General features: G+C 42.8%; 2 protein-coding genes across 9 annotated transcripts in view; one reads left to right on the plus strand and one right to left on the minus strand.

Moving 5' to 3' along the window:
* The window catches only part of LOC130194435 (F-box-like/WD repeat-containing protein TBL1XR1), a 47,830-nt gene extending 41,692 nt beyond the window's left edge, over positions 1 to 6,138 (plus strand). For 6 of the 7 annotated variants that reach the window (XM_056415464.1, XM_056415462.1, XM_056415465.1 and 3 more), the window contains 4 exons: positions 558 to 685; positions 981 to 1,146; positions 1,830 to 1,931; positions 2,023 to 6,138. In XM_056415464.1, the coding sequence (XP_056271439.1) occupies positions 558 to 685; positions 981 to 1,146; positions 1,830 to 1,931; positions 2,023 to 2,049 (423 nt within the window). In that variant the 3' untranslated portion in view covers positions 2,050 to 6,138. Of the gene's footprint in view, positions 1 to 557; positions 690 to 980; positions 1,147 to 1,829; positions 1,932 to 2,022 lie in introns of those variants that run through there. The other variant, XM_056415469.1, reaches the window with a different exon arrangement.
* A 1,015-nt stretch (positions 6,139 to 7,153) lies between these two features.
* On the minus strand, positions 7,154 to 23,270 carry LOC130193919 (nardilysin-like). Of its 2 annotated transcripts, XM_056414750.1 has the most exons (32): positions 23,176 to 23,270; positions 22,286 to 22,526; positions 22,141 to 22,237; positions 21,558 to 21,813; positions 20,782 to 20,863; positions 20,455 to 20,608; positions 19,568 to 19,641; positions 19,309 to 19,404; positions 18,886 to 19,008; positions 18,193 to 18,250; positions 17,780 to 17,853; positions 17,433 to 17,502; positions 17,142 to 17,219; positions 16,918 to 17,038; positions 16,623 to 16,681; positions 15,871 to 15,925; positions 15,295 to 15,399; positions 15,024 to 15,147; positions 14,533 to 14,619; positions 14,231 to 14,350; positions 13,680 to 13,731; positions 13,417 to 13,567; positions 12,993 to 13,120; positions 12,718 to 12,880; positions 12,111 to 12,142; positions 11,673 to 11,811; positions 10,385 to 10,432; positions 9,588 to 9,640; positions 9,425 to 9,508; positions 8,798 to 9,005; positions 8,614 to 8,703; positions 7,154 to 8,226 (listed from the first exon to the last, which is right to left on the minus strand). In XM_056414750.1, the coding sequence occupies exons 2-32, from the start codon at positions 22,509 to 22,511 to the stop codon at positions 8,014 to 8,016; spliced, it is 3,420 nt and encodes a 1,139-aa protein (XP_056270725.1). In that variant the 5' UTR covers positions 22,512 to 22,526; positions 23,176 to 23,270; the 3' UTR covers positions 7,154 to 8,013. The 2 variants fall into 2 exon arrangements, with proteins under 2 accessions (XP_056270725.1, XP_056270724.1); XM_056414749.1 differs by having other exon boundaries at positions 22,141 to 22,526.
* Between the last annotated feature and the right edge of the window lie 125 nt (positions 23,271 to 23,395).

Raw genomic sequence — 23,395 nt, forward strand, 5'->3', positions numbered from 1 at the left:
TTGACGGTAGATGTAGTCAATGGAAGCGATTTCAAAACCTCATTGTGTGAACATGTTGATGGAGAAGTCGAGTTCTGCCTCATCCTCCTCTCCGTCATGCGGCCTCGGCGTCTGCATTTCTTCCCACTCTGGCTCAGAAAAACACAGCTGCACGTCTTCGGGAGCCAAAAGGCTGTAAGACTGATCCTCGTCCAAAATATCCTCTGCACTCATATTTTTTGATGCCATTCCCGCTGTTGGAAACGCAACTAGTTTGCAATACAACTGAAGAGAACAAGGAAGTTCTGTTTTTTAGTGGCTTCTACACAATGCACGTGTATCTTATTTGTTTCCCGTGCACAGGCCGTTCCAGATGTTTCCTTTAGTTCCTTTAGCCATTTAGTTGACTGTTGCGTGAGTTGTTTTAGGTAGGAGTATATGTGTGTGTGTCTGTGTGTGTGTGTGTGTGTGGGCTGGAGGCTGCATGTTAAAACACCCGTGATTTAATGATTTACCACAGTGGATACAAGACTAAAAGTTGTGCTTAATGTTTAAATGTTATTCTCTTTCATCTTTAGATTTGGAGTATGAAGCAGGACTCGTGTGTCCATGACCTGCAGGCCCACAGTAAAGAAATCTACACCATCAAATGGAGTCCCACCGGGCCTGGAACCAACAATCCGAGCGCTAACCTCATGCTAGCTAGGTGAGTGTCTGTGTGTTTATATATAAATTATATATATATATATATATTTGTTGGACTCTATTAAGTATGCGTTTTGTTTCTGAGCCGGACTACTTTAATGTATTAGCACATACGATCTGAAAATGTTTGTCTTTTAAGTTTTTAATTGAGCGCAGCAGAGAAGCAGAATGCTTTACTTTGTCCCGGTAATCTAAACTTTGTGCAATCGTTTTTATATGTGCACATTAGCAAGATATAGCAAAAGCCAAAACTCAAGGAGCTGCACCTCTTTAACCCCGGTGTCCTACGTCCACAGTGCATCGTTTGACTCGACGGTTCGTCTTTGGGACGTGGAGAGAGGGATCTGCATCCACACACTGACGAAACACCAGGAGCCCGTCTACAGCGTGGCGTTCAGCCCCGACGGTCGGCATCTAGCCAGTGGCTCCTTTGACAAATGCGTGCACATCTGGAATACACAGGTAGGAGGAGAATGCGAGGCACGGCTTTTGTGACCTGGACACCTTGTTGTGACCTTTTATTGAAAGCCCTGGGAATGGGAATATCGTTTGTTTAGCAATGCCTCGTGACACCGCACAGGTGAACGTAATGAGGAATCTAAACGTAAAGCCGCGAGACACAGGGGTCCAATGTGTGGGGGTAAAGCCAATGATGCTCAGCAGGGGATAAATAAAAAAAATTTAAAATCACCAATCAATATTTTTTTATATCGATGGCTTTAGTGTGTCGCAAATCAACAAAGATTTGAACGTTCTCCCTCACCTCGATTGAGCTCGTTATTATTAAGCTAACTGTCGTTACAATTTAGCTCATTGTTTGTCTTTGTGCTGCAAGCCGTCATCTGCAGCAGCATCTTTCATTGAGAAAGGTGTGCTCCGCTGTCTCTAGCTCTAAGGTGCAGACAGTTGAATGCTGGGCTTATAAGTTCGTCACATGAACAGATGCTTCACTGCTGCCCCCTTGTGGCCAAATAAATACTAACATTACTGCAGTTCTAAAGCTTCTGCTGCGGCTCGTGTTACTTTATGTTCACAGTTGGGTTGAGTCAGTCAAAATACAGCAAACTGTTTTTTCTTCTTCTTTCTGTCTGAAAACAGCCCACAGCCGACCTAATATTGGTTCTATCACTCTCTTTGTGCTCCAGATGGGCGCCTTAGTCCACAGTTACAGAGGGACGGGAGGAATCTTTGAGGTTTGCTGGAACGCAGCAGGGGACAAAGTGGGAGCCAGCGCATCAGACGGATCTGTAAGTATACGCGGGACTGTTTAGAAGGACGTTCTCACGCTATTTCCTGTGGACAATCCTACAGATTGATATCCGTCCTCTTTTGTCCCAGGTGTGTGTACTAGACCTTCGGAAATAGTGCCGCTGTTTGTTGGAAGCCATGGACCGACCATGAATGTGTACATAGCCAAATGACTGTCCCTGCCTGCCCAGCGTACTGCTCTCGCTTACGACTACGGCCCCGCCCACCGACAGACAGGAAGCAGGATACGGGAACAGGAAGCAAGCACTCGACACAGCAGGTCCAGACACGGGGGAGGAACGGATGAACAGACAGACAGGCGGATGGATACACGGGCGGATGGAAGCGCCCCTCTCCATCTGTGCAGACTCTTACAGAGATGCAGAAGGGACGCGGAGAAAAAAAGACAAAAAAACTGATAGACAAAAAAAAAGGTTACAGATCCGTATATGTACCAAAATTTGGAAGCTTTTTTGATCTTTAAACCATGCTCATCGTCATCAAAATGAAAAACAATGAAAAAAGTGTTGATCTTTGTTACTAGTTGGATCTCATTGTGCAGACATCAACTTCTCCACCATAAGATAGGATGGCACTTAGTTTTTTTAAATTTCAGATCTCTTGTTTCAATGTTTTTATATTTTTTATCTTCGGGGGGGAGGGGCGGGCTGGTCAGGTGAGAGTTTCATTGATTGGAGAAGAACATGCATATAAACGCACTCGGACATGCACAGCCAACAGTTCTCAAGAACGGTGTCCTCGTCATGATTTCAAAACAATGTGGCAAATACAAAGGCTTTTCTTCTTCTGTAGTTCAGTCGTGGTTTCCTGCAGTTGTGAGTTGGGTCAAACGGTTAACCCGTAAAATGCTGTCTTCTCCCTGGACTCCCTTTGTGCATCAACGTGGCCGCGTGACACAGTGGATGTACATCTAGATGCTTTAAAAACGGCTCCTCTGTGCACTATTTGATCTAGATGTTTTACCCACAGTTCTCCTCCCTGGACCCGTCGGCCAATAGCAGCTACTTGTGTGATGGGGGGGGGGGGGGGTTCAATTGGCAAGAATCTGACCTCTGCTTATCTAGATGTCCGAGGCTGTTCTGAGTGTGATTAATGCAACATTTGTCAGGTCCCATCTCAGATTACATACTGGCCTCAGCCAGTAAGATTCCAGCAGGTTTTTTTTGGTCTCTTTTTCTTTTCTTTTACTAAACTGAGTGTACACATCATCCAGAAGACTTAAAACATTTCTAATTGTCACGCGCTCAAAGGCCTCGAATCACCAAACGCAAGATGCCTTGAAGGGCGGCGGCTACGCCACTTTTAGTTTACGTAGATGCGTAGAGGTCGATGCTCTGGAGGCAGAAATAATCAATAAATAAAACAACTAATGGGTAGAGTAAAAGAGGTCGACGTTGTCACCGACGTCCTGCTTCCAAGCCGATCCCAGCCGAGCTCTTATCACATTGGTTCCTAAACTATTCAAACTAAATGCACTCACACGGGTTGTAGTTCTTCTTTGATCGGCTGCCTCGTGACGGTTTAGAGTTCACACTTGATTATTTGCGCGTGACTGCCAGCAATTATGTTTCCGTTTGTTTTTGGGTTGTTTTTTACACCAAACTGACTGAAATTCCCGACCCTCGTGCAATGGTCTGAACGCAGCATCCGAGACGTTTCTGAAATCCCCCCCATTCTCCAGTCTACGTAACGTACACTAACTAGTTCACTCGTGAAATCGTGAAAACATTCAATCAAGACTTCCTTTGTGCGCTGTAATGTTGCATCATCCACCTCTCTCTCTCTCTCTCTCAAGTTTGAATGCTTTGGGTTCACAAACGGAAACCGGATGTATTTTATTTTGGTAAATGACTTTGTTGACAACTGGTTGAACGAGAACCACGTGGACGTGGTCCGCCTCTCGCGCGCTCATGTTGATGACACGTGGCCGCGGCGTGGGTCGTGGAAGCCCGATGTTTTACTTCCGGCAATTTCGTCTACGCTTAAAAAAAAAAAATACTAATTCGGTGACGTTCGTCTTGTTGTGGAACAAAAAGTTCATGTGGCAAAAACTCGCGTTTGCTACATGTTTTATGTAATATTAAAAAAACAAACGGAAGCTCTTAGTGGAGGGGAACGGTGCGATGCTAAAAAACAAACCTGTCATCCCTGCACCACTAATAAGTTTTAACAATTTATTTCGACCAATACTAAGTAACAATTTTCCACTAAGGGGGAACTTGTGTTCCTTGGCTCTGCCCTGTTGAATGTTTAAGTCAAACCATAGATGAGTGATTCCAGAGCAGCTCTAAACAAAACTACAACTGAAATTAAATTTAAATTTAAAAAAACATTAATACAACCGCTCACATTTCCCTGGGACGGAAACGAGGGCTTCAGTGAGACTTTTGGCTGCCTTCACATTCTGTATGTTTTATTCTCCTCGTACTTTTTGGAGCCTTTTTGATACCTGTTGAATCTTACTGGCTGACCCCTGGCACGCGGTTGCTATTCAGAATCGAGCTCGAAAGCAAATCCAAACATTAAAGCAATATCTGGACATTTTAATTTTTTGTCTGTTTTTATTACCAGCTCCTCGTCATAATGTGGGGGATAACTCCGCTGCATCGCGACAAGAGGACGTGAACAATGCCGAGATCAGAAAGATCTTTAGAAGCTAAAGGTCCAACGTAAAGTCTTTTATCTACAGCATGACAGTCCTTGTGAATGAAAAACGGAAAATATCATGCTGTGCATTCAATGTATTTAAATTCGTATGCCCCCCCCCCCCACCCATCACCTCCATTCCTGTAGGTTTTTCGCCTTCAAAATTCTGCTCACATTTGACAATGAGGTTCCTTACTGATGAGACATTTTATACTCTTTTAAACACAAATTATAGTTACATTTTTGTAATTTCTTTGTAGATTTGGAAAAAAATGTAAAATGATGACTTGTTGGCAGTGTTGATTTACATGTTCGAGACATTTGAAAGGTTTTGTTTTGTTACTTTGATGCTATTACAAATGGTAAAGGTTGACCCTGTTCTGGAAGGCGAGCCGTCGGTCTGAAGGCGCCTCGCTCCGGACTGAATCACCACTCAATGTGTCTGTTTTAATAAAGAATTTTCTTTTACTAAAAATCTTTTGGGGCATCTTGGTCCCAGATGAAAAGGTTGGTTTACAGAGAAGACGATTTAAAAGAAAGGTTACTGTTTGTATTGAAGAACATTGTATTTTTTATTTTTTTTGAATTAAGCCAGGACTCTTGGGAATCTTTCTGTTTCCTGCTTCTTTTTTTTTCTTCTCCTTTTGCTATTTGGGACTCAGCGTTGCTCTGGAAGCAGATTTAATCTCATTGGTTGAATTGGACCTAAATTTGCAGCTGAATTGCTTGTGCGCAATTGGATATTGTGAGCACAGAAAATGATTATTTTTGCATAATCTATATTTTATAAAGAAACTTTTAGCACCCAAAGGATTTTCTTAGAAAAGACAAAACAATCTATTCTCTGCTCAGTCGATGTGATCGTGTGTTTGCTCTTATCCACAGGAGTCAAATTCCCGGCCTTGTGCTCGCACAACGTCGCCGCTCTGTCCCCAAGCCGAGCGTCGGTACGATCACCGGTCACTTGGGAGGTTAGGAGCACTCTAAGAAATATAAAAGATGCATATTATTTTTCCTGAGAGTTTAAGCTTTAGGTTGGCTTTACTCCGAGGTTAAATTAAACCAAACCTATTACATCTGCCTCCAGAGCGCTGCTTCTGACAAATGTTTGTACAGCTACAAATCCACTTTATTCTCTCTTGTAACCGTCTGTAATAAATTGGGCGTTTTTACTCATGGGCTTACGGAGATTTTATGTGTTCCCATTAAGAGTCCTGTGCACTATTCGTTTTTTTTTTCATCCCTCAATTTAAAGCACTTGAGCAAACGGTTTTGACAATTTCTCACGCGGGCAAATTGATGCCATCCTTTAGGTTTATGCCATCAGTTTGTCTGGGTAAGCGTGGCTGATGTCGCTGAGTCAGCCTTTAGTTGTGCCACCTCAACACAGACCGGTGTGAACAGCATCTCTGCCATGGGGTCGCAAAGCCTTCACATCTTTGTTTATATTTCCTTCTGCATCTCGCATCACATTGGCCTGTTGTCATTGAAGTCAGATCGGTAAAACAAAAGTCCAGAATAAAATATATTTTGATAAGAGTTTTAAGTTTTTATTTGTGTGTGTGTGTGTGTTATATTCAATTCAATTCAGTTTATTTGTATAGCCCAATTTCACAAATTTGTCTCGGAGTGCTTTACAATCTGTACACAGACATCCCTGCCCCAAAACCTCACATCGGACCAGGAAAAACTCCCAAATAACCCTTCAGGGGGGAAAAAGGGAAGAAACCTTCAGGAGAGCAACAGAGGAGGATCCCTCTCCAGGATGGACAGGTGCAATAGATGTAATGTGTACAGAAGGACAGATTTAGAGTTAAAATACATTCAATGAATATGACAGAGTGTATGAATAGTTCATAGTAGGCGTATTCCACGATGGAGACCTCCACGATGATTCTGGCAGATGGAGGTAGAGAGGAGGAGTGGGCGGAGTCTCAACAGGCCAGTGCCTGGCGTAGTTGGTAGCAGTTTTGTGTGTGTGTGTGTGTGTCCAGCATGAGGAGGAGGAGCCAGGCTGTTAAGGCTCCTGACTGGTTGTTACATTTATAAATTGTAAAATTGCCAATATTTCTGGTTCCTTCCTCGTTACCGACACACTTCAATCATCCAATCCACCAAACAAGAGTCAATAGCAACAGCAGAATAACATGTTTGGCATATTGGCAGAGAAGAGTTGGCAAATTGTTCATGGGTGCAGATTTAGTTCAAAGGGCAATAATCACTTTTTATGCAGCTTTTCAATGATATAAAATGTATTAATCTACCAAACATTAATTTCCAAACGTGTTGTTGGATGTTTGACAGTCTTAAGACTCTTTAATAGCTTTGTTGGCATACTTAACATTATTGTGAGAAACCTTTAAGTTGTTATGAATCCATCTCAAGTTAATGCCGATGCCTCATTAAGACCATCCGCGAGGAGATTGGAAATTTTATAAAAAATGATTTCCTTATCCTTCGAGCAGGATTAACGCTAAATTGTGCAGCTTCACCAGAAAATCATTCAGCTCACTCAGGCAGCACCACCCCAAAAACAAAACTCTGAACTCACACATTCAATTACCATAGTTTTATTAGGAATGCAGTTAATTCATTAATTAAAATAATGTTGATGGCGCTGTCCAGTCTCCACAAACTACTGCCCGACAACGAGTGAAAACACAACATTTTTCAGTCACTGGCCACCAGATACAGTTAGTTTATACATTTCTTTCTTTAACATCATCCGTTAAGTATGAACACGTATATGCAAACGCAGAAGAAATAAATAAAAACATACCTGTCGCTTTAACAGCGATAGTGGCTAAAGTGATAATTTTACCCTTTGATCGTTTCAAACCAGAACCCAGAGTCATCGCACAAAGTCGTCCTCGGCTCAAAACAACAATTATCAATCGGACTCGTTTAAATCCGTCAGAAGGCCTCGGTGCGGTTCTGTTCGGCGTCGTCACGGTAACACTGAACAGAAGACGCAACTTTGTCTGAGTTGAACCAGTTTGAATGACTATGGACACCTTTTCATCAGTGGGAAGACATTTCAATTGTTTAAACTGTATTTTGTGATGACCAACTCGGTTCCTTTCTTTGCCGGTATATTTGTTGAGCCTTTACGCGACATTAACAACAACTAAAAAGTTTCCCGTGTATCATTTCAAACCTCATAAAACGTTTGCGCATGATGCTTTAAAAATACATGCCGAGATTTACACTTTGAGAAATGAGAATACAGCGGTTTTATACCGTTTCATTTCTTTTGTTTGGTAGTACATGAAACAAAAGAAACAAAACACGCGTGACATGTCCACCCTTAGGGGCCCTTTTCGAACCAAACATTGACGCTAGCTGTTAAAATGATGACGTAACTGTTAATAATAATAATAACAACGAGTCAAGGCGGTCTCCGGTGCGATCGGCCTAGCTGAGGATCTTGTGGTAGGGGTGCAGCAGGAGGGAGGAGGTGAATGCTCTGATGTCGCCGATGAGCGCCGTGTCCTTGAGCAGCGGCGAGGAGGCCGGCAGGAAGGTCAGCTCGCACACTTCCCCGTAGGCCGAAGAGGGCGGCGGGCTGTCGGGGTCGTCGGAGCTCGGTTCTGGCGGGTCGTTCTCCTCCACCCCGAAACCAACGACCTAACCGAGACGGAGAAAACAAACAGGCTGCCGGTTGTTTATCCGCTCTTCCTCCGATCGGATGCAGTTGGCGTCTTGATGGTTATACTTTTATTAAAAAAGGGGGCGGTTTAGCCTATTGATTACAAATTATGTCTACGTTCAATTCCTTCTGACATCACTTTTCAGTCGACTTCCTTCAAAGCAACGGCCACTGGTTTCAGATTATTATTACTTGTAGAGACCCGAAAAGATTAAACTGAAAATACCGATAATTGACGTTGATAAATGTAGTAAAAGTGACGACGCCTGCATCACGAACATCTCAAGCCATTTCTATTTCCTGTGCTCTTTAATATTTGTAAAAGGCGTTTTGAAAGGACTTGAAGTGATCGCAAACACGCTTACATGGACGCTGAGCTTCCTGCTGTTGGCGTTTCTGTGTTGCAGGAACCAGAAGACCAGCTGCTCCTGAGAGAACTGCTTCAGGGCCTCGATCTGCAGCGGAGACCGACAGGTTAGAGCAGACCGATGGACTCGGTTGGTTTGATTCACGTGCTACGTGACGGAGGGGAGGACCGGTGTGTCTCACCTCCTTGTGGAGCCTCTTGAACACGTACTGCTGCGTGACCACCTCGAACCAGTTGCGGTCCACTTCCTCCCCCAGGTGAGTGTCCTCGCATTCCTTCAGCTTGATGAGCGCCGTCACCTGAGTCCTGAAGGCGTCCTCGCTCAGACCGGACAGCCGCTCCCCGAAGCTGACCAGGAACTCCTCGATCTTCGCCTCCACAAACTCGGTGCTGCAGAGGTACAGGGGGGGGGGGGGGGGGGCATAATTGCAAATGCACACAACAATTCACAAATATATTCAATTTGAAAATGCACACAGGATTTACTAATAAATTAGACTCACAAATGCATTCCAATGCTCACATAAATAAATTACAATTTGTTTGTTTGTCGCACTGCGTTTGTGAATCGCTACACATTTGTGCACGGGGTTTTTGAGACTCCGCTGCCGTGGATCGATTCGTAATTGCAGTTTTTTTTGGCCAATCGGATGTTCCCCTCATTATCAGGAAGTGTTCATTTTGATCAACGTCACACGCGGTCACTTTTGAGACGGTATCCATGGCGGCCCCCGAAAGTCTTTCCACACAAACACTCGCAAGGCAAAAGCGTCACTGATGCAGCTCATGCGGACAAAAGGTCAACTCACCTGAACTTGGTGGCCTGTGTTTCCACGGTGACGGAGAACCCCAGCACCCCTGAGGTGTTTCTGCAGGCCGGGTACACTTGATACCTGGAGATTAGGAGGTTTTGGGGGATTAAAGTCGGGGAGTGCACAGTCCTAGTCTGTCGACTCGGTACTGACGACTGACCCCAGCGTCTCCTTCGTCCGGAGGAAGTCAAAGCAGGGCTCCTCCATGTGCATCTGTGGAGGCGGACACAAGTCAGTCAGGCCAAAGACGCTCAGCCCGATAGTTTCCAACAACAGACTTTGTTTCATTTGAATATTTACACCGAAGCAGCTCAAGCTCTTTTTTTACTGTTTGAAATCAAACCGGTAGAAAGAAAAAGAGCCGAATTCAACCGGCATAAATTATTTGAGAGAATCTTTTATGAATTAAAATAATATCTAGCGTTCTGATAGTGCTATGCTCTGGCGAGTATTCCAATTAAATGAAATAAAAATAAATGTATTATTTTTACATTACATGTCATTTACCTGACACTTTTATCCAAAGTGACTGAAAATAAATGGATTAAACCATTGAGTACAAACTCAGAACTACAAGAATCAAGAAAGTAACATTTCTTCAAGAAAGCCAAACGACCAAAATACCATAGATGCTTTTTCTTTTTGCAGCTGAACTTCCAAATAAAAAGGTCAAAATCAAAAAGGCAAAAGTTGTAATAGTTAAAAAAACATTGTTTTGACTTTATACTCATTTATATTAATTTGACTGTCAATCTGGTTTCCTGTCAATCAAATTATTTGATTTTGAAACAGCAGCCGTATGTTGCTGGTGTCTGGCCCTTCAGAGGTTATAGCTAGGATGCTGCTCCAGGTCGTCTCCATGGTGATATAGTCATGCAAGACGAGCTCAGACCACTTATATAACAGTGTATTCTGTCCCTGGTGTTGCCAGCTGGTCGTGAACACGTCCACACTCACCACCATCAGCTCCATCAGAGCGTGTTCTCTGAGGTTCTTCAGCCCCGACTGCAACAGAACCCAGACAGACACGTCAACAAGAGCAGAGAGGAACACAAACAGCACTTTCTACAGTAACACCGGGGAGGAGGAGAGAGCGGACGAATGCCACACGGTGGAGACACTGCTGCAGTTAAAATGTGACAGAAGTCAACGTATACAAGTTCAAACAGGACAATGTACCTCAAGCATTACAAGTACCAGGGAACCATTAAATGAAAAACCATCACAATAGCTGCCAACTACCTTTCTGTCAATCGACTTATTGATAACGAGACTAATTACTTCAGCTGTTGGCATAAACTGTTGGGTAGTTTAATTTACAACGGAACATCATATTTTAATATTTTTTGAGTGCAAAACAATTAGAAAAGTAACTAAAGTTGTCTGATAAATGTAGGAAAGTAAAAAAGTACATTAGATAAATAGATGCAGTAGAATAGAAGTAAGAAGTGGCATTAATAGAGTAAGTAAAGCACCACATACTTGTACTGTGTAATAGTTTAGATTAAACATCATAAAACAATCATTATTGATACATTTCTAAAACTCTTAATTAATGTCATGTTGCAGTTTACATCCATGTCTGTATAAAACATCACTAATTCATAATGTTATGCGGCAAGGCATATTTGTGTAACTGGCATATGAATTCTTGAATTCTGGCCCAAAGCGTGAGGTCACAGTGACCTTTGACCCCCATAATCCTCATTAAGCATGAAGACATTCCTCTCAGCACATTTTAACTCGACCCGCTTGTGCCGATTTCGACCGGTTTGTGTTTCATAATGTTGCGTTATCGGGGATTTATGAATAGAAATTAACAAACGCGATCGAGCGATCTTTCTGGCGCGGAGACGACGTCTGGGTCACTTCAGGTCAATCTTGAACCATTAAAAGTTCAGTTCACCCAAATAACAAAAGACCTTTTTCTTTCTGCGTTGCCTTCGTTGTATGTGCACGGCTTTGATTTTACTTTCCGGAGTTGGAAGATATCGAATCAAATGGAACTTTTGTTTGTGGCGCTCGAGGAATTGAAAAACTAGGTCTCAGTGACTCAAACACGCATCAGATGTTGATATAATCTCTGAACACTGCCTGCAGCGTTTCCTGTGGATTATCCAGAGGAACAGGGGCCGTCTGAACGAGAGATATTGGCAGGCCGACATCTTGGCTGAAAACGATCTGCCTGAGCAGACCGAACAATAAAATACCCCCCGTTCAAAAACCTGCGTCCTGCTGTTCCGACCTGATAGAAGACCGTGACCTCAGAGTTGGCGTCGCCTTTGTTGAGAGATTTGACTTTACAGAGATGTTGTTTCTGAGGGAGCTCCACCACCCGGAACAACACGGGGACCTCGGCAGACAGAGACTGGAACTGTAGCTTACTGCAGACAGACAGACAGACAGGCAGACAGGCAGACAGGCAGACAGACAGAATGAAGTCACACTCTCACAGCGGTAATGCAACAGATGTGTTTTCTTTACTTTGACAAATAATAAAAACTCCTTTTTAGGTACTTATCACACCTTTAAAAACTGCCGTTGCGCCTTGTTTTCATAAAGTATAAATTACACTTGAACACGAGCAATTTATTAAAGTGTCAACATTTGAGTAACTTCTACTTTAAAACCTCCGACACCAGAACATCTGAAAGTGGAAGAAAAGAAGAGACAGAACACTCACTCGATGAAGTACTGCAGGAACTCTTTGGACTCCTGTTGGAGGAAACAATGTGTGAGAGCCTGAAGTAAACTGTGGGTTTTAAAACTAAACACAGAAGTTTAATGACTTCACATTTTATAGACCCAACAATGAATCAATAGTTGTAGTAGTCACGACAAATTTCCCCTTGGGGATTAATAAAGTATGTATATATCTATCTATCTATCTATCTATCTATCTAGTGCAATATATATATTTTTAACCCTACTTAAGATTTTAATTAGTACATAGCTAGCAATGTATCATAAATATCTGCATAGATGCAATCAACAAGAAGCAGGTTTGAGATATGATCCTGACTATTAACCTTGTTTATATTTGTTGATATCTGTTGTATATTTGTACTCTTTCCTACTTTGTCTTGCACAACGATTTCCCTCCGGATAAATAAAGTTATATCTCCTCCGAGCTTAGAGCAGCAAAAAATAAACTCCATTGACCTCCAGAGTATTCTAGAGGAGGTGTCTGGACACTAAAAACTAAAAATAGAGCGTACATAGTTTATTTTTTGTTATTTGGGGATCTGACTGTTTTTTACTGTATTTCTGTTGTTGTTGTTGTGTCTCACCGAGCTGGTAAAGTTTCCCTGCACCAGCCCCTCAACGTACAGCTCCGCCTTCAGACCAGTGACAAAGGTCATGAGGTCATCGACGGTCAGCCCCTTCATGACGGCCTGATACTTCTGAATGACTGACCAGCGACAGTGCTCCAGGATCTGCAGACGGATGTCCCTAAAGAGAGAGAGAGAGGGGGGGGGTTCAAACAAGCCGACGGTGAACTTCCTTACAGTGTCAGCTGCTTATAGAGAGATAGACATCTATATCGTGAGTGAGAGAGACATACTTGCCCAGTCTCTCCGGTTTAATGAGGATGTTGAAGTAGGTCTTCTTCAGCTGCTCAGAGAACATGTTGAAGACGCCCGGCTCCGCTCGGAAGTCTGCCAGATGATCCACGATCAGTTTCAACAGCAGCTGAAAAACAAGCAAAGAGGGACGTCAATGAGGCGGCAACAAATTAAGTACATTGACTCAAATACAGCAATGGAGCCTGCGATTCTAAATCGAATACACTTCTGTCAAATAGAGCAAATAGCTCCTGACAGTCACCCAGCTATGACATGGGGGCTGGTACTAGAGATACGCAGATTGCAGTTGTATCCACGGTTACTCAGCAGATTGGGGTCATAATTATTACACTTCTGATTTAATACCGGGGGATTGAGATAATACATAATGAATGAGGGAAATGTGACCGAGATTCTCCTCACCGGCAGCTTGTGGTTGAAGCCCTTCAGTCGGACCACCAGCCCGTGCTCTCCGGCCACAAGCTTGTACTCCAGCTGAGCCACGTCGGCCTCGTAGGCCGGCTCGGCCAGGTTGTGAGCCAAGACGTTCACGAAGATGTCAAACAGAACCAGACTGAAAGAGGAACAACGCGGGTCAAACCGGGTCAACGCGGGCCAACGTGTCCCCTGTGGTCGCCACGGGAAGACACGTCCTTAAATTATTGATTTGAAGATGAGTCTCTTACTTCTCGGGACTCTTCTGAATGATTGGGGAGATCAAGTTGATACGAACATAAGCTGAAAGACAGAAGAAATGTGGATCATGTTATATTAGTATTCATTTCCTCCATTTTAAAACCCCAAGTTTAAGTTTCTAGTTATTTATTGTCATATGCACAACAATTGCAGAGAAGCAGCTGTTGGCAAAACAATTCTTGTAGATTTCAGGATGGCTCTAATGATGCTCATTAAATATGTATAAAAAAAGACAACGATGGGAGATCTTTTTATATATAAAATGGTGGAGGAGTTTAAATGTTGGGATAAACTAACGCATGTAAACTCATTTGTGGGAGACCGTTGTACAGAATTGCAGTGAATAAACTGAATGAAAAGCATTTTTTAAAGCATATTATATGTAATGTTAATGCAGAAAATAATAATAATAACAGTTCATTTATTAAACAAAATTAGAAATATTTTTTAAAGAATGAAAAGGTTTTGAGACGTTATTTAAAAGATTGTGCAACCTCGACATCAGCCCATGAATCGGACATTAAAGTGTTCCTGCTTTTACCTTTGGGGATCTTGAACTTGTTGTCCTTCTTGTACCACATACAGCCTCGCTCGTTGTTCATGATTCTGACAGGAAACTCCGTGTCCGGACAGTCTGACTCTTTCAGGGTGAAATCCGACGCTGCAGCACGAAGGAGACGAAGAAGACAAGAAAAAAGGAACAAATAAGGAGGAGGAGGAAGAAGAGGAAGAAGAGGAAGAAGAAGAAGAAGAGCTTCATCGTGACTGATGGATTAGCTGATGGTGTTGGATTCATGTTTTTAAATCTGTTGTGGGATCATGCATAGCTGTGATCGTACTGACCGATGAATTTGTTCTCAGCAGGAAGGTGGAGTTCAGGATGGAGGTCGAAGTCTCCCGACCAGCGCTGAGCCCACTCCTCCAGGATGTCTAACGAGACAAAACAAACGCATCCGAGTTTAACTGAATGACAATTTTCTTACAGCTCTGGAAAAGATTCTCCTTTCAGTTCAACATTAAGCAAGAGGACACATGATTACAAGTGTTACGCAAGTTAATTATTCTCAGTACTCAGAAATGTTCAGGTTGAAATGTACGCTTATTGCCTGCAGCACAGATTTCCCGGAAGCATTCACTTTCCTTGTCTGTAGGTGTTGCACATGTGTGCGTCTACAATATAGGATTAATATGGAATGCAAATAAAGCATCATCCAATATCAAATTCAGGTCAACTGACGTAAGCTGTGTGCAGCAACCATAGCAACAATAAACAGAGTGCATAAAGATATCGGAAAACAAGAGTGTGTGCGTGTGCGCATGTGTGTGTGTCGTACCCTCCGTGTTGTAGCAGGTACCGAACCACTTCTCTTTGATAGGACATTGACCTTCGTTCTCTGGTGACAGCAGCATCAGATTCGCTCTGTCGGGAGTCAGCGTGGAGAGAGCGGCGCTGATCACCTGCACACACACACACACACACACACACACACGCATTAGTTTCATTACCTTTACCGTCTACTTGTATTTCAGCCACATTTACATTCATATTATTCTCAGGACTCGTGTCGATTCTGGATGGGATCTGGGTCCCGCGGCTTCGGTTACCTGCGGGTCAAAGTGGAACATGAGCAGGTCTCCGGTCAGGAAGTCCTCTTTGGGAAACAGCTGCATGTTCTCGCAGATGTTCTCCACAAACTCGATGGGATCCGTCTGCCGGCAGAGACAACAGCACAATATTAATACATACACATATTTAGGTTTAATTCGAGACCCACGCACCGATGTTCTCGTTAACTCTTCAGTTTTCATGTCTTATGCCTTCATCAATGTGTCGGACATTTTAGAGAACATCATGAACCCAATTAATTGACATTACAATTTCTAACTCAAATACATTTAGATGAGAGAAAACATCCATGCTACACTCACGTGATTATTAGTGTCATTGAATTTAAACTATCATTCCGATCATTGCCATTAATATAATTACTATTGTAGCTTTAACAATCACAACGGATTATTGTTTCTTCTGATCGGGCGGAACAAAGATGAGACATTTGCAAACACAACGTCCGATTGGTAAATGACCTGCTGACTGAACAGGGTGTTGTTGTTTGGTTGTAAACACTCATTTACCAACAGAGGGCTGTTTTTGTTTACATCATGTCTGTGCTGCAGTACCTGCTCCTGGTAGTGGAACTCGTTGCCTTCGATTTTCTGAATTTCCTCATAGATCCTGAAAAAGAAGTTTTCTGTTTTACAAAACAAATAGAGCTCCAAGACACAAACATGGACAAATACATGCCTTTGTATTTATATGCACATAATATGGTTATTGTTTGTGCTCTAGAGCTACATGACTACTTAAAAAAGCATTTTTTTATGCTGCTACCCTCAGAACGATACTGTTATTACTTGGAATATATGCAAGGGTTCCCATTTGAAGTGGAAAGGGAGTCCCACATTCTATTGTGCTTTAAGAGTTAATGTGTCATGAATTATCCCAGAAAAACCCTGAAATATTCTGTTGCTCACGTGAGCAAAAATGTCAATGGCTGTTTAATTTGGATTCATTTAAATTTTCAAATTTAAGTCCTGAAAATGAAAGCTAGCTGGATTATTTAATTACTCAGTTCTTTCCAGCACCATGTCATCAATGTTGTCGTTGGTATTTCTATGTCCAGCTCATTCACTCTGGAATTAGTGATATGCACGGCACTCATCAAAATGTAATTTATATAAAAACCTCATATTTACTTTTAAAATCCAAAAATGTTAGTTTCCTTTTTCTGGTTCAGGGATGAACAGCAAACAAAACATCAACATTTACTTGTATGTAGACAGTTATATTTGGGATTTTTACACATGTGCTTGTGTGGCAGAATAAGGGGTATCATAATACCCCAAATAAGTGTGTTTGTGAGGAGCCTGACCTCTGCTGGGGGCCGAGAGTCTGTAGCATTTTCAAATACTGGAACACAAAATGGACCACCTGCAGAGAGACAAATCATCAAGCATTTAGAAATAAAAACAACTCATTCTTCTTATTCATTTTTTTAGTAACTACCTAAGCGGCACAATCAGCATCAGTTTAAGAGTTTCTTATACTAAAAACACAGACATTTAATTTCTGACAGATGTGGTCTCTACATACAAAACGAAGCATTAAAATCACTGTCAAATCCTGTGTGTGTGTGTGTGTGTGTGTGTGTGTGTGTGTGTGTTGACCTCATAGAAGTTCTGGTAGCCCTGGTTAGTGAGGGTGATTGAGATGGAGAAGATCGAGTAGGTGGTGTTCTGATCGAAACCCGTCTCACTGTTTCCTCCAAACAGAGCCAGAGCCCAGCACCTGAAAACGCACACACACACACACACACACATATATATAAGTCCTGTGAACTAGCTCAACATTTATCGTCAGTTTCCAATTAGTTAATTTCTTTATAACTCACTTCTTCCTAAGCAGAGACAGGATGCTGCCGGTACCTTCGTGTCCAATCAGCCAGGAGATGTAATGGAGAGGCTTCACTCTGGCAAACACAAAGAGAAGAAAACAGGCAGATTCTGTCTCATTAAACTGAGAAATGTGTCAGTGAAGGCAACAGTATAACTTCAACTTAGTCCATTAAATGTCCTGTTAGCCAGCTTAAACAAACCCGTTCAGGCTATCTCGGTTCCTCAATCAATCTCGTTAATTCATGAATTCTTTACTTTTTAATATACTGTATCGTAGGCTGACTCACCTGTAGTGTTTCCCCTGCGGCGGTACGGCCCAACTGATGGTCAGCGCATGAACCTTCCTCACAGGGATGACTGCAAGACACATGTTGAAATTAGACCTAGCAATCCTTATTTAATAAAGACCCGCAATACTAATTACATGAACTCATGATTATACGGTTATATTTCTATAATTATTACCATTATTCATGCATGTCGACATTTTATTAGTAGAACTACTACATGAAATAATATAAGACATATATATGTATACAAGTAACCATTAGTGTGTAGCGCACTTCGGTGAAAGATTAGAAGAAAAAATACCCTAGTACTACGACTACTACCAATATTACCGTTACTATCTGACCTCTGTAGAGCTTGTTGAAGGCTGGTGTGTCAAACGGCTGCAGGAGGTGAGCGAAGTCGGCCCTCGGTTCGCCGCTAAACACCAACAAACAATAAAAAAGACGTTACAACACAATGCGGATTTCATTCATTAAATTGACGAGTATTTGTGCGATTTCCATTATTGATCCATTTCATTTTTCATTGTATGACACATGTACTGATGTTGAGAAGGCATGTGAATATTTATCACTATATGTATTTAATAATAGTAATAATAACACTCAAATTATAGTTTTACACTGTTTTCCTGTTGACAGAACCCTAAAGAAAGATTGAGGGTCGATAAACATATGTACAATATCGGCTATTTGCCAACCATTTTTGTAGTTGGAGGTAAATTATATTTTACTTAAATACTTCGAAGTGACTTACTTGTTGGGAACTTTGATGAAGATCTCTTTAACCCACTGCTCCAGAGTGTCCAGAGTCTCTAATCAACAAAAACAAAACGGTAAGATCAGGTCCCCGAGCTCCACAATCATACAAACAGCTGCTCACCAGTTAGCTGCCGATTAATTAAAGAGCATCTCATCTTGTTTTCTGACCTCCAGCGGTGCAGTGATGTAGAAGTGTACTTTAGGGCGTGTCAGTGCATGATGACATCACTGATGTGTGGTTACAGACACAACAGTGATGGCACTGATGTTCAGTTACTCTTTAAGCTGGATGTTGACATTAGCAAGTTGCAGAACTATCCTAAAGGGTTTTTTATAAGTGCCGGCTGTTGGTCTGACATTAAAACATTTCCAGCGACTACTTTTTTACCGATGTTTTTCTTTCTTTCCCCATCACGAGTTGCGTCTCACCTTAATGATGTTAGGAGCTTTACATCCGCTTGGGCGACCCTACATCATGAAACTGAAGCTAAACTGCCGAGAGGCCAATAAAGGATAGATTTGAGCTCCTTTTGTTGAACAGCCTCAGCCAAAATCAAGTGCCCCGACCCCCAAGCACCACGGCCTCACAGACCAGCGAGGGCTTACAATATTTCAAAAACTGCTAAATCAATAAAAAGAAAATGCAGACATCCTCCAAGAGTCATCCCTGGAGAGTTTGTGTCGGTACCTTTGGACTGAATGGTGAGCGTCATGTAATGAGCAGAGTAATATCTCTTCCAGAAGTCTCTGAGCCGCTGGTAGGTGTTGATCTGCTTCTCTTTGGGATCGTGCTTTAGTGTCTGAGCGTTACCTGACAGGAGCAGATGTTCAATAACAGTGAGGTGACATCAGACCACTACTTTTTACCCATCACCTCAGAAATAGGTACATTATTTTGAATAAAATATGTGACATCTACATTTCTGGAAAAAGTGGAAATGTACTTGACTTGTAACACCTGACTTTCAAGTATTTGCATTCAAGACCATTTAAAACAGAGCATCTTGTATTACTTTGTTTTACGTAAAAGCTATTATCGTGATATAAAAAAGGACAAAAAAAGTTGCAGGCATTCAGAGGAAAAGGCTCAACAGTTGTGTGTTGTTCGTACCCCAGCAGAATTTGCCCATAGGGTGTCCTGGTCTAGCCAGACTCCCAAACAGCATCTCCTTACGATGAGAGTCGGACGGCCTCGCTAACTGGTACTCTGAAAAGGAAATCAGAAAAGAGGGAAAGAAAGAAGAAAAAACATATTTAAAGTGTGAGTCGAGCTGATAAGTCAGGTGGTAAAAATGAGGCAAGGGGGGGGGGGGGGGGCTGGTGGAATTTTAAGATGCTATAGAGTATCTTGTGTAATTTGTATCACTCACCACTGTCCACAGCCTCCACCTCTCTATCGATGGCATCCTCTATCATCAAAGGACAGATGAAGAACTGAGCCCACCTGCAACATAAACATGATGGAGAAAGGGGACAAAAGGGTGAAAACGGGATCATACTTATGACTGTATTGAAACTTTATTGATTCACTGGTTTATGTAAAAAAAAAAAATGCAGCTCGTTCTGTTTCCAGCTTCTCCAATGTGAAGACTTCCGTTTTATAGAATGGTAAACTGAACAGCTTTGCAATTTGAATTGTTAGTAAGGCAAAGAAAGCATTTATAGACATTACATTGGACACGTTCCAGTTTCACATTTTATCGAACAAAAGACTAAATATTCAATAAAAAAACGAACAAAGGGATCAATCAATGAGTGAAATAATTAGCTGCAGCCCTGCTTTTAAAACAATGCTTCTCTCTTTGCAAAGGAAGGACCGCACTGGTTACAAATGTTCTCCTCCAGAGGTAGCCTTTCGGCAGCTGCTTTAATCGGATGCCAATGACTCACCCTGAGGAATTCACCTGCAGAACAAACTGCAGGGGTCTCGTCATCCGACGTGCTGCCACACACTGATGGCGGATTCAAAAACAGCGACGATGACCTTCCGTCAGAGAGCCATGTGGCCGAGAAACAGCTGCCATCCACACAAACACACTGGACACCGGCCTTCCCAGCGTGGAGGCGCCAAAGAGCTCATGTTTGGACGGGAAACCCTGCTTACTGGCCTGTGGTTCGCCGGCAGTCACATGCTGGGCCGACTAGAGCGCCGCCACAGCTTCAGAGCTGTTCTGGTTCATGTTTGTTTCTTATGATAAACTTTCAGAAAAGGCGCGGTCACAAAGTTTACGGTCGTCTGCGCCGACGCCGACCTCACCTGTCCAGCGCTTCTCTGAAATACTTCTTCTGCAAGTCGAACTGAAAAATGGTCCTCTCGCAGTCGGTGGAGGCGTTGTCGCTCCCGCCGTGCTTCTTCAGGAAGGCGTCAAAGCCGTTCTCCGCTGGGTATTTCTCACTGCCCATGAACACCACTGGACATCAGAGGAGGAAATAAAAAGCAAAGAAGAAATCAGGAGACGCGACGAATAGCTAAACACACTCCATGGTAAGAAGCTCTGCATGCAAATAACACTACACTATAAGCTAAAATATGCAGCTCTAAAAAGCTCTCGGTCAGAAAGCAGCATTAACAAGGTGGACTCACTGTGTTCCAGGAAGTGGGCGAGGCCGGGCAGGTCGTCCGGGTCACTGAAGCTCCCCACACTGATGCACAGAGCAGCCGCCGCCTGGAAACACACTCAAAACTTTCAGCCTGAATATTTATTCAGCACGCTGAAGAGCAACTACAGACTTTATAGTTGGAAGTTCAGGACACAACACAGCAGTCATCTTCAATGTAAAGCTTTTACTCACTGCTCTCCATGTCAGTGAATCAAACTATACAAACACCATTACTTATTCAGCTTTATCTATAGAAACACTTCAAATACATAGTTTAAATGTAAAAAATAAACAAAAGAAACTCAGGAAACTAAAAACAGCTGGTCAATGTAGTTTCTTGAGAACTGTTTTCAGCGGTGGATTAATCCACATTTGGTGCTCTAGTGAGTGCAGCTGGACATGAGTCAAAATAAACTCCAGTGTTTGTGTGTTGGTGACGAAGGAGCATGTTACCCACCGCTAGTGTGGCTCATTGATGTGTTATCAATAGTTTAGCTTTATGACTCAGAGGAAGAAGATACATCAGGCTTTTGATACACAGGCACAATATTTCATAGTAGATAAAAACATTCAGTTTTGGGATGAGTGTAAAAAATATATATGAATGAAATATGTAAATAAGGAACATTTCAAGAGCTTTATTTTAACATGATTTTGTTGGTCGTTAGGCACAGAAATAAACCAACCCATGTTAAAAATTTAAATAAAGTGAAATTAATTTAAACTTAAAGCTACTACGAGGAACTTAAACACACCCACCTGCTTCTCAGAGCTCCCTTTCTTCTTCTTCTCCAGGTTATCCTCATCCAGCTCATCAAAGTCGCTGTCCTGCTCTTCCTCTTTGTTCTCCTCCTCTTCCTCTTCTGACCCCTCACCGGAATCCCCATCTTCCTCACCTTTCCCCTCTTCCTCCGTCTCCACCTTGTCCTCTCCGTTTTCACTACATCCCTTTCCGTCTGTCCTGCTGAAGTCGGCGATGAGGAGCACTCTGAGGCCGTTGCTCAGCTCAATGTATCTGCAGAGAGCAGGACAGCAATACTCAAACACTGTGGCGTACTCTGTCTTAGTAGCTGTGACAAAAGGGTGTTTCACACATGTAGTTCAGTTACTTCATATTACATTACACTCATTTGGCATTCATGGACACTTTAGCGTACGATCAGAGCTTTTCAAACATGACTGTCCCTCATATTCACAGATAAAAATGCCATTTAACATGCCTAAAGATTTCACACAAAAAAGGCTAATTTGTTTTTAAATGCTTGAGAAACCAGAGGTCTTAAACTCGAAATTTAAGTATTGATTTTTTACATTTTAAACCAGACACCTTTCACTCTCCCACCTGTATTTCTTTGGGTCACTGGGTGATCTGACAATCTCTGGGTCTCCCTGGTCTTCCACAGCGACTGCGCCACCAGCAGCTCCACCAGCAGCTCCACCTGCAGCTCCACCAGCAGCTCCACCTGTAGCTCCACCTGTAGCTCCACCTGCAGCTTCACCTCCACCAGCAGCTCCACCAGCAGCTCCACCTGTAGCTCCACCTGCAGCATCTGCAGCTGCTGAACCTGCAGCAGCTTCACCTCCACCTGCAGCTTCACCAGCCACCTGGGTCCTGACATCCTGTGGTGGTGTTGGCGGTGGCTCACCCTGGTCAGGAGCAGATACCTGCGCTTGAGCGCCGCCACTGCTCACTGACTTGTTGGTCTGAGGCATTTTGAAAGAGACCCTCTGCAGGAAAACACACAGACATATATATGATTAGTATTGTAGGTCACGTTGTCATCATTGTACATTTTCTACCTCACATGTGAGGATTTTTGGAGGTTCTTCTCCGTTTTATATCATTGTAACATGGACAGTTTGGACTATTACAAATCTAGATGATTAAATATATATATTTGTTTGTTTTAAATCGACAGATTAAACGACTACTATCCAAGCATGTGGGTACAGTTAGCTGCAGGTAGAGACAGAGCGTTTGGACTTTTTCTTTAATCAGTATGCAAAGTCATCATTAGCAGGGATCCAGGGATCCAGCGTCAAGAGTAGTTGACAGGAAACACTGGGACGCTAGCAAGCTAGCTACGCGTTTCTGCTAACTTCCTTAAATAACGTCACTTAAAATACTGCTGCTCTGATGACATGAAGTACTTAAATTGGACCATTATATCGAGTGGTACATTAGCTGGCAACGGAACGGCTTCCCTTAATCCCGTTGGTGAGGACGACACAACGCCTGTTAACGGTTATCGTTAATTAGTTTAGCCGCACGAGCTACAACACCACCCGTTGCGTGCAGCCGTTCGCCACAGCGGAACTCCCGGGAACATGACGCCGCACTTCGGTCTGTTCCGCTCAGACACGAGGAGCCACTCACCTTTGTTTCTGTTCGCCGAATGTCGATAGAAGTTGTCGAGAGTTTGGTTTCAGTGCATGGATGAGTAGTTTCAGTTTTGGGATCAGTGCAGCTGCCTCCGCGGGTCAGGTAGCAGTCAGCCAAAACAAAGCCTGTGATTGGCTGCTCGGTCACAGACAAATACGCACAATCTGATTGGTCGAAGAGAAAAAACTGCGTGATGGTCATTGATGGTTATAAT

The sequence above is a fragment of the Pseudoliparis swirei genome, chromosome 5, assembly GCF_029220125.1.
Source record: "Pseudoliparis swirei isolate HS2019 ecotype Mariana Trench chromosome 5, NWPU_hadal_v1, whole genome shotgun sequence".
In the NCBI taxonomy this organism is placed as follows: domain Eukaryota; kingdom Metazoa; phylum Chordata; class Actinopteri; order Perciformes; family Liparidae; genus Pseudoliparis; species Pseudoliparis swirei.

Excerpts from the sequence above, each read along its gene's own strand:
- LOC130193919 (XM_056414749.1), bottom strand. The coding sequence starts at position 22,511 with ATGCCTCAGACCAACAAGTCAGTGAGCAGTGGCGGCGCTCAAGCGCAG. Across the intron at positions 21,814-22,140 it reads AGTGACCCAAAGAAATACAG|ATACATTGAGCTGAGCAACG; the intron begins GTGGGAGAGTGA and ends TGCTCTCTGCAG. Across the intron at positions 15,926-16,622 it reads ACTCTCGGCCCCCAGCAGAG|GATCTATGAGGAAATTCAGA; the intron begins GTCAGGCTCCTC and ends CTTCTTTTTCAG.